This window comes from Anolis carolinensis, chromosome 3 (genome assembly GCF_035594765.1).
Source record: "Anolis carolinensis isolate JA03-04 chromosome 3, rAnoCar3.1.pri, whole genome shotgun sequence".
NCBI classification, from domain to species: domain Eukaryota; kingdom Metazoa; phylum Chordata; class Lepidosauria; order Squamata; family Dactyloidae; genus Anolis; species Anolis carolinensis.
The window spans coordinates 243,935,963-243,951,947 of record NC_085843.1 but is presented as its reverse complement, the minus strand read 5'-3'; the positions used below and the strand labels follow the sequence as shown (position 1 = coordinate 243,951,947).

Below are 15,985 nucleotides of genomic sequence, written 5' to 3'. Positions count from 1 at the left end.
TTGATTTAATTGTTTAATGTATCTATTTAACTTGTACACTTAATATACCATATGCAAAGATGGATTAGTCTCTGAGAAGTGAGGTGTGAAAATCAGAAGATATAAGATATACAGATTACCACATTACTATCAGAAAGCAGCAAAGATTGAAATGACTAATGAAGAAAGTGAAGTAATATAGTGAAAAGTTAGGTTTACAGTTGGGAGCTGTAGAACAACAATGTCTTCAGGGTCAGATCGTTTTTATTAGTATCCTATTTATTACAAAGACACACAGAGAGAAATACAGGTCATTGTGTTAATAAATAGTTATTACTAAATTCTGTCTCTGCTAATGATGTATGGGGTTTCTGCAATGAAGGACTGTCTATGGCTCAATACATGCGGCATACAGGATGCTTGTTACGGGTGACAGCTTTTTACTCTTCTTTGTATTGAGTTGGCTTTGAGAGTTTCCTTTTTGTTAGAGTAATAATTCTGATGATTAAAACACTAATATCCTTTCAACTAATCAATGTAGAATGTACAAGCACTGGCAAGAGTCACCATCACCCTTCATTTAGACAAATGGTGTTTTGGCTAAATGTGTTAGTGAGCTGTGATGGGGACTCTCTTGAAAAAGAGACTTTGATTTGCTGCATCTTTTGATCAGTGTAAGAGCTGCAGAGAAAGCTGGGGGAGTTCATAACAATTGGGCAGAACACTTCTGTTTTGAAAGTTGCTTACTTAGATTATACTGCTGGTAATGCCAAGAATATTTGATGATGAAGAGCATAAATGTACGTTTCCTTTATATTGCTTCTTGGATGTACTGCATGGAGATGATTAAATGGGAACTCTGACAAATGCTATGTAAACCTAAATGCAACCAAGGACCTCTAAATAAATACAGTGGGCCCTTGCTATCTGGCAGGGTTGGTTCCAGGACCACCCCATGGATTCCAAAATTCAAGTCCTATTTTATACAATTATGTAGTACAATAGTGTTTCTTATATAAAATGGCCAAATCAAAGCATGCTTTTTGGAATATTTTTCTCAATATTTTCAAGTCGTAAATTGTATATGCAAAATCCATGGATACAGAGGGCCAACTTTTGTGTGTGTGTGTGTCAGGAGCAACTTGAGTTGCTTCTGTAGTGAGAGAATGGGCCGTCTGCAAGGACGTTGCCCAGGGGATGCCCGGATGTTTTGATGTTTTTTACCATCCTTGTGGGTGGCTTCTCTCATGTCCCCGCATAGAGCTGGAGCTGATAGAGGGAGCTCATCCGCGCTCTCCCCGGGTGGGATTCAAACCTGGCAGCTTTCAGGTCAGCAACCCAACCTTCAAGTCACTTAGTCCACTACGCCATCTGGGGGCTCCAGAGGGCCAACTGGAATGGATTAAAAGAACCAAAGAGTATATACACCAATTGCTGTAGATGTGGCTCATATGACATGCTGCAAAGAGCAAAAAGGCAGCATTATGGCAAATACTATAGTACTTCCCATTTCTTAAAATTATACATCGCCATATGCTTGGATGTGGAATTACAGAATCTCTGTTGGAAGGGATCACAAGGGCCATCTAGTCAAATCCCAAAAAATACACAATTAATGTGCCCCTGAAAGATATTGCTCCAATCTGTTTAAAGACCTCCAAAAGAAGAGTGTCTGCCAGCCTCTGAGGAAAACCTCCAATAACCTGTCAACTTGTATGCCTGTGCTTTCAAATTGCCTGTTAACTTATGAGAGCCCCATGAAGTTTACAAAGTTTTCTCAATCAAGAAATACTTAGAGATGGTTTTGCTAACCCCTTCCTCTGAAATGAAGCTGCAGCACCTGCCGTTCCTTGTTCTGATCCTGCTTATCTTCCCAGATCAGATGAGATTGGGTGCCTTTACGCCTTCTTAAATATATCTAGCTCAAAGTAGGTTTCTCTGATTTCAGCAAAACTTTCTTCCAATAAGCAAATAGTGAAAGTGTGGTCCTGTGACAGGGATCTTGCAACTATAAGTCCTATTTTATTCTATTTCAAATGTTCTATTTTGCTTGTACTGCTGTTTTCTCTCCCTTCCTTATACTTTGTGGTTCACTTGATTCTTCTGTCATGCACTATAGAGTTGCATTATTTCTATAAAAACTGCAAACCATGTGTGGTTCTTTTCCTGTATTCTTACCTTGTGCCACGTGCAATGCCCCCTGGTTATCACCCCATCACATTCTAATGTCTGGATCAGCTCTTTGGGAGACAGCATTTCCCCCAGTGACTGAGGAACAGTGCTCTTTGTGGCCAGATGGATTTTCTGTCTCTCTATCACTGGCTTTCTTTTTCTAAGTTCTTTCTTTATGCATTTACTTATCTGAAATTCTGTCCTGCTCCTTCCCCACCCACTTCACAACCCTTCTCTGTGTCTCTTTTTCCAGAAGCTGTTGCTTCCTTTAAATGATTGTTGGCTGTTACAATCTTGTACATTAGAAGTTATTTCTTTTCCAAATCCACACTTTTGTTGCGGTTTCCAAAACTGGCTGTTAAAATTTTAACACCCTTTTTAGCATGAAGGAGGAATTTAATGAAGGAGCTGCCTTGAACATGTTTTGCCTATACATCCAAATGCAAGCAAGCAAGCAAGCCAATGCTAACAACTCCATGCTTTTGCGTCAAGCGATGGAGTCTTTTATAGACATGCTGTGCCAAACAATAATGCATTGTTTCATTCTATTTATTTAATCAATTAGTAAAAACACCATTATCTTTGCAGTCTTTTGCAAAATTGGAAGTCCAAAACATAGATTTAAAATCCTGTAAATCTGAAAGACAATGAAAGCACTCTGAGCTCCAAAATAACAATAGATCACTGATGGAAAAGGAAAATTTAATCTACACAAAATTATCTGAAGCAAATCATCTCAAAGGACTTTGACTGAGAAATGATGTTTTGTGATGTTCTTGGACAAATCATAAACAAAAGATGGTTTCTATGATGTGTGGTATCAATTCATAGCCTATTCTAATAGCAAGAAAAACAGTATTTCCCAGTTATATAAGATATCTTGTAGTGGCATCTAATGGGGTAAATTGGCCTGGAAGTATACAGTTGACCATATTCACATATTCTTCACCCACAGATTCCATCATCCACTTCTGGAGAAATATTCAAAGAAATCCAAAAAGCAAAACTTGATTTTTGCCATTTATATAAAGGACACAATTTTACTATGCCATTATATATAATGGGACTTGAACATCCACAAATTTAGCATCTACAGAGGGAGAGGGATGTGAAACCTGTTCCACCTGTTTGTAATTTTTTATTTGATTTTTGAATATATATGAAAGTACTTTCTTTTTTTAAAAAAAGCATTGTCCTCTGGTTTATGGATTCTTGGACTTTGTTATGGCTCATGTCAAAGAATCCAAGACTCCCTAGTGCTAAGAAGTGGCAGTCCAGAAACAGGCAAAATCAGAACATCAGTTGCTTCACCTTAATGCCAAAACCAGAAGGCTGCCTATCTCCCCTTCTCTTGGAATGAAGTTAAACCTGCTTTCATGAGACACTAGGGGGGCGGACACTGTTGGCATCCCTGCTAGTTAAGTTTCTGATAGGTCCTTCTCGTGATCTTCCTCAGTTCATTATTTTAGACAAGTTCCTCTTTGGGGTTCTTGTGAACCCCAAACCTAGAATAGGCAAAGCTAGTTTTCTTTTTTCCTTCCCAAATCAGACATTTTAAAACAATGATGTTTGCTTAGGGCTGGCTCCACTATGAACTGGCATGGGGTAGAAGACACTGGAGGCACCAGTGGCCACCTTGAAGCTCTTACTCATAAATTATAAGGAAAATCAGAGTTGTGCATGTCACAAAATTGTCTTGGTTTCCTTAAACCAGTCTTCTGACTGAGATCGTGATGGAGGGTAGTACTTTGTTGTCAGTAGAAGGTTCATCCACCCATTGAATGAGCCTCTGAACAGGGATTGCTGAAGAGGAGGTATTTTGTCCTTTGCCTCAAGCAACAAAATGCCTTAGTCCAGTATTGAGCTTCCTTCTGTTGCTGAAAAAGTGCCCTTCCCTGGATACCTTATAAGAGAGGTGAGCTAAGCCTTCACTTCTTGGTATGTTGAATCTCTGGGGACTAGTGGGCCTAAATTGGTTGCATTTTTAAGCCTCACATTGCAAGCTTTTTCCTACAATAGCATTTGAGGTGTGTTCATTTAGAAGAAAATCCCACTGTGTCCTTTTGCCTCCGACTTAAGAGTTTATTCAGGTTTGTGGGTTTGTGTGCCTCCCTACGTCTCCTGTTGATTGATGGAGACCCATGAATTTTCTAGGGTTTTCTTAGACAATGGATACTCTAGAGTTGGTTTTGCACCAAGCACGGGCAAACTTTGGCCCTCCAGGTGTTTTGGACTTCAACTCCCACAATTCCTAACAGCTGGTAAACTGGCTGGGATTTCTGGGAGTTGACGTTCAAAACACCTGGAGGGCCAAGTAGCCTATGCCTGATTTTGCTAGTTCCTTTCTCTGAAACAGAACCTACAGGACTTGGGATGCTTTGGCATTCTCCCATCCTGCTCAGCTTTCAAAACCAGAGCGGATCTGATGCCTTTATATTGTGATGGTTTTTCAAATGACATGCCTTCAATTCTTATGGCAATCTTAAAGCAAACCTATCACATTTTTGTTTGTTTGTTTTGTGGGTGGGGGGACTGAGAATACATGACTTGCCAAAGGCAGGCAAATCTTAATATATGCCTAGAACAGAGAACAATGGTTCTGTCCTTCTGGAATTATACCCTAGAAATAACTCACACACTTTAGGGAGCTCGGGTGCTCATGGTCTTTGCAGTAGAAACATAATAGTAGAATAATGTGTAACTAATTTAGGAGTTATTTTATTGGGTTGCTGTGAGTTTTCCAGTCTGTATGGCCATGTTCCAAAAGCATTCTCTCCTGACATTTTCCCACATCTATGGCAAGCATCTTCAGAGGTTGTGAGATATATTGGAAACTAGAAAAAGTGAGGTTTATATATCTGTGGAAGGTCCAGGGTGGGAGAAAGAACTCTAGTCTGTTGGAAGTAAGTGTGAATGTTGCAATTAATCACCTTGATTAGCATTGGAAAACCTCACAGCTTCAAGGCCTGGCTGCTTCCTGCCGGGGGAATCCTTTATCGGGAGGTGTTCGCTGGCCCTGATTGTTTCATGTCTGAAATTCCCGTTCTCAGAGTGTTGTCATTTATTTACTGTCCTGATTTTAGAGTTTTTCTAATACCGGTAGCCATATTTTGTTCATTTTCATAGTTTCCTCCTTTCTGTTGAAATTTGTCCACATGCGTGTGGATTTCAATGGTTTCTCTGTGTAATCTTACATAGTGGTTGTCAGAGTGGTCCATCATTTCTGTGTTCTCAAATAATATGTGGTGTCCAGGTTGGTTCATCAAGTGCTTTGCTATGGCTGATGGTTGAGGGAATCACTGACCGCATAGAGAAGCTGATGAAGAATCACAAACCTACCAACTATCTACAGACCCATGAAGAAAATCCAACAAATGCTACATTCAGCAAAGTACAAGAGGGATCCTCTCACCTCTGCAGGAGTCTATAGTATACCATGCAGCTGTGGACAAGTCTACATAAGGTAGATTTTTTTTTCATGTCAGCATCAACCAGAGTTGCTTCTGGAGTGAGAGAATTGGCCGTCTGCAAGGATGTTGCCCAAAGGATGCCTGGGTGTTTTGATGTTTTTACCATCCTTGTGGGAGGCTTCTCTCATGTCCCCACATGGAGCTGGAGCTGATAGAGGGAGCTCATCCGCGCTCTCCCCGGGTGGGATTTGAACCTTCAAGTCACAAGGCTTTTATCCCCTAGGCCACCGGAGGCCCCTATAAGCTAGATAAAGGTAGGTAAAGGTTTCCCTTGACGTTAAGTCCAGTCGTGTCCAACTCTGGGTGTTGGTGCTCATCTCCATTTCTAAGCCAAAGAGCCGGCGTTGTCCGTAGACACCTCCTAGGTCATGTGGCAGGCATGACTGTATGGAGTGCCGTTACCTTCCAGCTGGAGCGGTACCTATTGATCTACTCACATTTGCATGTTTTCGAACTGCTAGGTTGGCAGAAGCTGGAGCTAACAGCGGGCACTCAATCCCTCACCGGATTCGAACCCGCGACCTTTAGATTCAGTAGCTCAGCGCTTTAACACACTGCGCCACTGGGGACTCAGTCTAACATAGGGAGCACTAAATGCAGCATTGCACAGACAGATCTCAAGAAGCATGCACCTGGTGTCGCAGTTCCGTTCCCGTCCTGTAGGCAACCCGGCAATTCTTCTCAAGGTGGTTTGCCTGGAGACCGAACAGGTACACCTTGACATACCACGCGGAGAAGGGCTAGGAAGAGCAATGTGCATTTCTCTTTTTCCTTCTCTACGTTTCATGGGAGATGGATAGTTCTCGTAGAGAAGGGAGCCTTGAGTCCGTGCTAATCGTTTTAATTCTTTAAGCGGAATCGAGGAAGCCTTGGAGGGCTCCTCAAATCAGCCAAGCACTCCAGCAGCCCCCCGAACGAGACCGCGGGGTTAAAAGATCGCATGACACTTTGAGGGAGCCAGAGATGGAGTGAAGAAACCCCTCTCTGCATACTGGGGGAGGGGAGGGGGGCGAGGTCGGGAAGAAGGGGGCTGGCATGCCCTTTGGTCTCAATCCCAACAGTCAACAAGAGCCATGCGTTTCTAAAGGGGTAGAATGAATGCAGTTGAACTGCCTTGGCTCGATGCCATGGAATCTTGGGAGTTGTAGATTTCCCAGGCTTTTCACGGTCTCGGCAAACTACAACTCCCAAGATACCGTAGCACTGAGCCAAAAGCGGTGAAAGTGATGTCAAAATTCTGCATCCACTCTGCAGGGTTAGATATACTGTGATGCAGACTCAAAACTGGGATGGAAAGAAGTGTTTCGCGGAGCAGGTGATTACATAGGAAAACCCAGGACCAGTCTGAGGACCGGAGTGCGATTCCACAAAGCACAGATGCGCATTAAAAGCGCGTTCTTTCCTGCGTTTCTTTGAGAGTTTGTGGTCTGGACTGGTCGCCACAGTTTGAAGCTGCGTCAAATGGTCAATGGAAATGGATGGAGCCCAGGTCAGGCAGCGCGCCGCGGAGAGGTTCTGGGAATGGGCTGCTGTGAGTTTTCCGGGCTTGTATAGTCATGTTCCAGAAGCATTCTCTCATGACGTTTCGCCCACATCTATGGCAAGCATCTTCAGAGGTTGTGAGATATATTGGAAACTAGGCAAGGGAGGTTTACAGTATATATCTGTGGAAGGTCCAGAGTGGGAGAAAGAATTGTCTGTTGGAGGCAATTGTTTATGTTGCAGTTGATTAGCACTGAATAGCCTTGCAGCTTCAAGGTCTGGTGCTTCCTGCCTGGAGGGATCCTTTGTTGGGATGTATTAGCTGGTCCTGATTGTTTCCTGTCTGGAATTCCCCTGTTTCCAGAGTGTTGTTCTTTATTTACTGTCCTGATTTGAGAGTTTTTGTGGTGCTTGTGGATTTCAGTGGCTGCTCTGTGTAGTCTGACACGGTGGTTGTTGTCAGAGTGGTCCAGCATTGCTGTGCTCCCAAATAATATGCGGTGTCCAAGGTTAGTTTATCAAGGAACATGAAAGACACTGCAGACTAACTCAATCAGAGAAGTCAGACATAGCAGAGCACTTGGAGGACCCAAGTTTGCCCGTGCCTGATGTATAGGGATGGAGGAGCCCAGCTCAGGCAGCGCGCTGTGTTATGGTTTTGCAAGCCCTCACCCGCCTCCCTCCATCCCCTCGCGCGTGGCGTGTAGACTTGACTTTGCTTCCTTAGGAAGTGAGGGGCTTTTTCTCCTTTTTTTTCTCTCCCGGGGCGCCTTGGAGAGAGAGGGAGAGGGAGAGGGAGAGAGACTGTCCCCAAAAGCGAGAGGTGCTCCTTAGTGGGAGCTCTTTCTGCAAAACCCAGCGAGGGAGAAGGGGGCGGGGCTTGGCGCGAGAAGAAGAAGAAAGAAAGAAAGAGAGTGGGGGGGGAGAGAGAGAGCGCGCGAGGAGGCACCTTCTCCGCTGATTGGTGGGCTGGGGGCGTGATGCCACGTCCGGCGGGGAAGCCCTGCCTCGCTGTGGCGCGTCCTGCTCTTTCGGTGCCTGCCTCGCTGCTGCTGCTGCTGCTGCTGCTGCTGTGCAGGTGGCGCGCCTCTTCGCTCTTCCCTTCTCTCCTTCCTTCTGTCCCGCTCGGACCTGTCCATCTCCAGCCCTGAGGAGGCTCCGGTCCCAGCTGCTCCTCTTCCCTCGCCCAAAGTTTGCCCGCGGGGTCCCCATTCATCTCCAGCCTCCACCTGAGAGAAGTCATCTCGAGTCTCCGCCCGCTCGTGCCATTGTTCCGAAGAGAACAAAAGTGAGGTCTCTCTCCCTCCTCAGCTTTTTGAGAGAGAGACTGGAGGAAAGGCTCCCTGTATTGTTCCGGGATTGTATTGTTCGCCGCTCGGAAGGGAAAGCAAGGCAAGGCAGCGAAGAAGCCGGGACCCGGGCACCGCCTCTCCTCCTCATCCCCGAAGCGGCCGCCTCAGGAGGAGCGCAGGCGGAGGGGAGAAGAAGGGCTCCTCGGGGCTCTCCTCGCTCTTTCTCTCGGGGCAGGAGCAGGAGGATGGGGTTCCTCCCGGGCGGGTGGTGGCTGCTCTGCGTCGCCGCTTCGGCCTCTTCGGCGCGCACCGGCGGAGGGGGCGGCGAGGCGCCCAACAAGGCGAGGAGCTGCTCCGAGCTCCGGCAGCTCTACGGGGCCAAAGGCTTCAGCCCCAGCGGGGTGCCCCAGGCCGAGATCTCCGGTGAGTAGCAGCCGCCCCGCGGGAAGCAAGACCCACGCCCGCCTCCCCTCCCGCCCCTTCTTTGTCCTCTTCTTCTAGTTCTTCTCCCTTTCTCCTCTTCTTCCTCTTCTTCTTCTCTATTTCTTCCTCTCCTTCCTTCTGCCTTTTCCTACTCTTCTCTTTCCCTTTTCTTCTTCTTCCTCCCCCTTTTTCTCCTTTTTCTTCCTCTCCTTCCTCCCTCTTTTTGTTCTTCTTCCTCCTCTTCTTCCTTCTCCCGCTTCCTCCTCTTCTATTTTTCCTCCCTCTTCCTCCTCTTGTTCCTCCTTTTCCTCCTCTTCTTTGTCCCCCCTCTTCTTCCTTTTCTCTCTCTCTCTCCTCCCCTCCTCCTCTTCTGCCTCCCCTTTTCCTCTTCTTCCTCCCTCTTTTTCTTCCTCATCTTCCTCTTCTTCCTCCCTCCTCATCTTTCTTCTCTTCTATTTCTTTCTTCTTCCTCCTCCTCCCCCTTTTCCTCTTCCTCTTCACCCCTCTTCTTCCTCTTTTTTCCTCTTTCTTCTTCCTTCCTTTTCTTGTTCTTCCTCCTCCTCTTCTTCCCTTCCTCCTCCTCCTCTATTTATGCTGTCTTCCTCATCCTCCTCTTCTTCCTTCCCCCCTTTTCATCTTCGTCCCCCCTCCCCATCTTCCTTTTCTTTCTCTCTCTCTCTCCTTCCCTCTTCTTCCTCCTCTTCTCCTTCGGGAGCACTCCTGTCTCGCAGGCAGCATGGATTTGCAAAACATCTTTGAAGGGATACTGGACCTGACTTAGTCTCCTGAGCTCTTGAAACCTGGGAGCACATGGAGCAGAGAAGAGCACCTTTGTGCATATGCAGAGTGCCCCCACTTTTCCCCTGCTTTGGTTGCTCCAAAGCTCTCGTTGCCCTTTGTATAACAACCCTAGAAACAATCTTCTGGGAGCCCCTTTGGAAGGAAGGGCAGCATGGCAACAGTCAGCAGTTATCTGTGACTTGTTAGCTGATTATTCCAAAAATATAACATTAAATGTTGCCAGCCCAAAAAAATTGAGTTACATTAGTAAAGTCCGCACTGGAGACTAGAAATGGAGATAGTTTGGGATGATACAAATCAGACATTATTGTTGTCACATCATTCCTACTGTAATTTTAAAAAGCAAGTATGTGGAATAAGTTTTAATGTTATATTGGAAAGTGCTTATTATTTAAATATTGTATATTATTTGATGTCATGACCTATGGTTGGTACAGTAAACAATTCATTCAATTGCCCCAAAGCTCTCAGGTCTGGGATCCAGGTTCAGGATTTGCCTGGGGGCAAGTTTGAAGGGGCTGAGGAACCTCCTTGTAAAGCTGGGACTCTTTTGGTCAGAATCCTGCCCTCAAAGAGGGGCTCTGGGTATCACCTGCTGAATCACAGGCTGGAGCTGAAGGCTGCTTGGGTCAGTCACAGTCTTCCCTAGCTGGGACCTCCCAATATGCTCAGTGATAACCCCCATAGCATCCAGCTGGTTTGGCTAATGGGATGATGGGGATTGTGGTCCAACATCTGGAAGGCAGCAGGTTGGGAAAGAAGTGGGGAGGATGCCTCTCCCGTGTTCTTTGGTGGCTTCCTAATTTTCATTCTCCACCTTGTTTTCCTTTCCTCCCACCTCTGCTGTCTCAAAGTTGTTCATATATCCTGGAACTTTGTTGGAGTTGAAGCTGCCCATGTAAAGCCAGCATCTGCGCAAGATTTGCCTTTGAACAGAAGTGCTGAAATCTCTTCTTTGTGAGGCACTTCCTTCAAATCACAAACCGCCAGCCGTCTTACTCCCACAGCAAGTGTGCACTTTGTGGAATTTTATATCGGGTTCAGAGGAACCGGAGTCCCCTTCCCATCCTGCCCCCATGCTCTTGAAATATCGTTGGTGGGTGGTTGCTGTGGCTGCAAAATTCAAATCAAATCCTGTCCTTAGCATATGCTGTGTGGCTTTGGAAGGAAGATCGGAGCCAGAAGTGTGGTGGTAGATAATGAGAAACTATTGCGATTGGTTCTGAAGTTAGAAAATGCCACAAGGAAGGAAGAGGAGAGGTGGAGTGCTTTATCCTCTTTGGGGAAGAAAGCAGTTTATAGTCCAGCTGTCAGTTGTTGCTGTAGCTCTTTTTCCCTTCCTTGAGAGAACACACAAATGCTTGGTTGTCTGAGGAGGTAAGCTGTAAAGCAGAGGTAATTCCTACAAGCACAGAATTTTAATACTGACTTCCTCTGAATGGATGAGAGGGTTTCTGATTCTTTTTGAAAGGTCACATACTTCTGAAACATATATTTTAATAAAATGTGGTAAGGAAGCCAAAGCTCTATGGGGAACTAAAAATTCTACTGACATTGGGACTTTCTCATTAAAAATCAACAATGAAATAACTCACTGGGAGCGCCAAAGCCAACTTAACAAAGATACTGTTTAACTTATTATCCTAATTCCTAACAATGTTTGCTTAAAAACAAATCACAGTGAGATTTCTTAGTAAGTTTGACTTGGATTATAGTTGAGCCAGTCACTTCTCAATTAGTATTTAAGGCACACAAGTCTTGTCTTACATTTTTACATAGGAGGTGCTTCAGTGTTTATTGTTTACCTGCGGAACAATCTGAAACCATGAGAACACAAATGCAAGAAATTGTTTTCCTCAATCAATTATTTAAAAATAATGAGTCAGGAAGGAATGCCCACTACAGAATGATTTCTGTTATCTTGTTAGTACAGTATACAGTCATAATACCTCTTCTTTGTTTAGTATATTCCCTTTACTGGTTTATTTTATTCCTTACTCAATGAATAAAGATCTTATATGGAAGTTAACAAGCCAGAGCAAGTGCTTCCTTCAAAAAAAAAAGTGTTCCACAGAGTGAATAAACAAGAAAGATGCTTTACATTGCTGTCACCCTTAGCATTAAGTTCTTTGGAAGTGGGTCTTCAAGTAAGCATGCAGAAAATTGCTTTCTGCAAGTTGTTTGCAAGAACTAAGCATATTTTTGGAGAATGTATATGAGATTTCTTTCTTGGCCATTTAAACAGTGGACTTGTTTTAGACTGCAGCAAGACTGTAAAAAGCCTAATGGATGAGATTAATCTAGCAATTCAGTTACAAGTTATGGTATGGCCCCCATGTTCATGAGCAACACATCCATGAACTTTTCGTGGATACATGACACCATGAATAATAGCAAATTCTATTGCAATGAAGGGCCCTCCACCCCAAAATATCACAGTTGTACTGGAGGACCTAGAAAATGCCTAGAGATGCCATATTTTGTCAGATGTGGATAAATGGCACCACATGTACTGGTCCTGTCGATATAAAGGTTGTACTGTATACCTTTCTATGTCTACTGTATACTGAAGAAATCAAGTTGCTGCAGAGGAAAGGAAATAAAATATATCTTAGTATTGATTAGTGCTACATTTCATGTTTACTATCAATATCTCATTACTTCAATTTTAAGATTCTTTGTTACGGTACTATATTTTGTATATGTCCAGTCTCTTGCCAATGGAATGGATTGTTTTCAATCAAGGCAAAGTAAACCTCCTGTCAATTTTGAAATTCAAATGTTTTTCAAACATGTGTATCTAAATATCTTCTTTAAAACATATTGGTTGGTAACCCTATCAAAGCTTTATGCAATCAAGGGACATTATCTGTGACCATGTGCCCATGCCCTTTTTACATTGCAGGGGAGGATGCCTAGTGATTTTGTAGTCATAGAAGGGCCCAGCTATTTCAACTTGGTGTCAGCATGGAAATATGCTGCCAAAGTACCCCTGAGTAATGACAATATAAAGACTCCAGTGACAGTCCACTGCCTTCCAACATTGGCTTTTCTACTATTAACCAGTTCTTCCTGTTAGAAGGTTATTTCTAGTATTTAGTTGAAATATCCTTTGTTGTTACTGCTTCATCTGGACATGTCCTAATTTTTCAGTATCCTTCCTATACTATCATGTCTAGAACTGGACACAGTATTGCAATTGTTGAGTGACTAAAGGACAAGGTGTGAATTCTCTCAAAACTAATTCACAACAGGGCTGAGAAAATTGAGCGTCCATCCTCACAAAACCAGTCAGCAGATTACTCTGAATAATTTAAAAGTCAAATTAAATTTTTTTACACACACAATAAGATCTAGAACTGGTCTTTTTCCCAGCCCTCTCCTCTTTGAGCTCACAGAAAGATCCCTTCTGTGACAGATGGTTGAAAAGGGAAGAAAAATTAATGGCTTAGCTTTTCCTGAACTCAGATCTGTGCCAGCAAAGAACCTGGGTCATAATGCCTGTCCTCCTAAAAGTAAGCTATCAGAACATATATGTAAATGACAAGTATATGAAACAATTTCCAAAGTTGCCTTTTGCTGATGTGCTATCATGAGCAGTGATGTTACACAGATACAGTTATGAACACCTTCTTCTGAAGCTGAGGGGATATGACTTGCCCAATGTCACCTAGTATGTCTCTATGGTTGAGCAGAGCTTTGAATCCTGTTGTAGTCTGAGCTAAACCCATTACACAATTTTAGCTCTCATTAATAGAGAGTAAAGAACCAACAGCTAATGGCTTCCCATCCAAAGAGCATGTCTACATTCTGTACACCCCAACTATGAAAACTATGAAAACTAGTATTCAGACCTGATTATGGGATTTGTCTCCATTTACAGAGAAGTCAGCCCTTTGCTGCAGTCCAATGAAATGAAAACAGCAAGGTGTGAAAAAATATAGTGGGGCTCTAAATTGTTAGTGCTTTGTGCCAGCTTAATGATTCATTATGAGGGCCGTGTGCCTGAGTGGTGGCAAGTTGCAGATTTGTTGCTCCCTCCAAATTGGAAGGGATCTTGTTCTTCTGAAGACCTGTTAAGCATAATTTTCTGGAGCAAAGAACTTCACAAGATAAGGCACTAAGGATCTTCCAACTCTGTAGGGCTGTGGGGCAGGCTGTTGAGCAACCAGCTGCAACAAATTACTCTGACCAAGAGGTCATGAGTTCGAGGCCAGCTCGGAGCCCCGTGTTTGTCTTGCCTTTGTTCTATGTTAAGGCATTGAATGTTTGCCTTATATGTGTAATGTGATCCGTCCTGAGTCCCCTTCAGGGTGAGAAGGGCAGAATATACATACTGTAAGTAAATAAATAAATAAATAAATAAATAAATAAATAAATAGAAAAGCTTTCATGACCTCTGTGGGAGTGTGACATCTCGGACACTGGCTACTTTGAGGTTGTGGCTCCTTCCTGGTTTCAAGAAGGAAATGGGACAGCAATGGAAGAATGCTGTGGCTCAGGCCACAACCATCACTACCACCATGGAAGTGTGGAGAGGGCCATATAAACCTGTGCCTAAGTGCCAGCCACTTTTTGTTGCTGACACAGCTCCTCCCTGCCTAGGCCCTTAGCAATTGGGGTTATTGCCACAGTCAGCACTATAATGAAGAGAGCGAATTGCATCCTTCTCAGGAATACATAGAGCTGGGCACCAAGGCCTGCTAGCCTCTGGCAATAGAAGTGAAGCTTTGATGCATTTATAGCAGCTGATTCAACAATGTCAAAGTTGGCATTTGGCTTCCTGCCTAAAAGTGCAAGAGCGCTTAGACGGTCCTAGGTATCGTGTACTTTTTGCAGGTCAGTTCAGTGGCAGCAGGTAGAAAGGCAACGACAGCAATAAGCCTTGGAAGAGAAAGCTGTCCAGCCAGCTCCTGAGCAGCTCAAGAACCAGCAGGACAACCTTCCTTCTGAGAACAGCTTTCTCTGAACCCCATAACTGCTGTGTTCTATTTCAGCTCCCATCTACACTGGTGTAGTAACATTGGCAAAAGAAATCTCAGCCTATTAGAATCATGAATTTTACTTCAGGGAAGAGTTTCACCAACACCAGAGAGTATTTTGCTTGACTCAGCTTAGTTGGTAATGGTAAAAAACCCCTCTAGAACAAAGGATACAACACATGTTTTCCACCCATGTCCTGCAAAGACCAATTGTGGAAAAGGTGTTGACTAACCATTAACAAATAAATAGAAAATCAAAAATAACAAGAAAGGCAAATCTTTCATTAAACAAAACCTTTTTAAGTTACTGCATCAACAACAATCCCAGCATGGGCATGTGCCCCAACAGGCTTGCACTCCCTAAAGTTTTCATTGAACAGATGAAATGTTCATCTTAGTTATAATGCTCTTTTAAAACCATAGCTAAGAGAGGAGATTAAAATTTGCAGAATATACTACAAACCTACTAAAACTGCAGCAAGTACCAGTAATTCATTCACAGCAAGCAACACAAGAGCACCTGGCACTTGACATTCATCTTCATAAATGAGGCTCAGCCTTTTGCTTCAATGAAATCTATGATGGTAATTAATGCAAGATCTACATGGTTTCGAAAACTCATTCGCATTACAAACACCTATTCTCCTATGCTCTCTTGTTCTTTGGCATGGGTAATGATCAGACATTAACATAAAGAATAAAGTAATCACATAAGTAGTAGAGCATAAAGGCATTTAAGGCTCACCCAAGAGAATACTCTCACTTTTGCTAAAACAGGATGAAGACTGTAATTTGGTTATATAGTTTAGAAGCAACATTAAACTAGTGTTAAGCCATGGAACTTGATGCAACACAAAGAAAACATTACTAATGTTCATACAAAAGTCAACACTTTGGAAGAGCTTTACAGAAAATGAGATAAAAATCTTGCATCTTAATATACTCTCTTGGACAAATTTTGCTTGACCTCATTTAAACAGCACAAGAAATGCCCAAGCAACATTCCTATTTGGACCAAATACCAATTTACTCCACCATTTTGTTCAAGCAGCAGCCAAGGAAATGCTACAGGGAAGAAGAGAAGCTGAACAACAGGGACAACAATCTAAGTAATTATGTTATGAGGAAGATGCTGTACCCAGCCCTCCTCATTTTCTGCAAATTCACTTGCTCAGCCTTCTCTTCTGATTAAAGTAGCTGAAGGAACATTAATGTTAACCCAAAGTAGGCAGTGAATAAAAGCAAGTAGAAGAACCTGTTGAAGGAGATGATCATATGTACAACCACTGCTCTGCCACATTGCCTTTTTAAAAAACATACAAGCAGGATCTCCAGATTGTGATCTGAAAAACCAATTTGTACTTATTGTCTAAAGACATTAGTC

The 15,985-nt window shown here is 43.4% G+C and overlaps 1 protein-coding gene across 1 annotated transcript in view; it reads left to right on the top strand.

Moving 5' to 3' along the window:
* The first annotated feature begins 8,092 nt into the window (after nucleotides 1–8,092).
* gpc1 (glypican 1) overlaps nucleotides 8,093–15,985 on the top strand; it is a 265,310-nt gene continuing 257,417 nt past the window's right edge. The window contains exon 1 of the mRNA XM_062976532.1: nucleotides 8,093–8,818. Within this exon, the coding sequence (XP_062832602.1) occupies nucleotides 8,641–8,818 (178 nt within the window). The 5' untranslated portion in view covers nucleotides 8,093–8,640. The remainder of the gene's footprint in view (nucleotides 8,819–15,985) is intronic.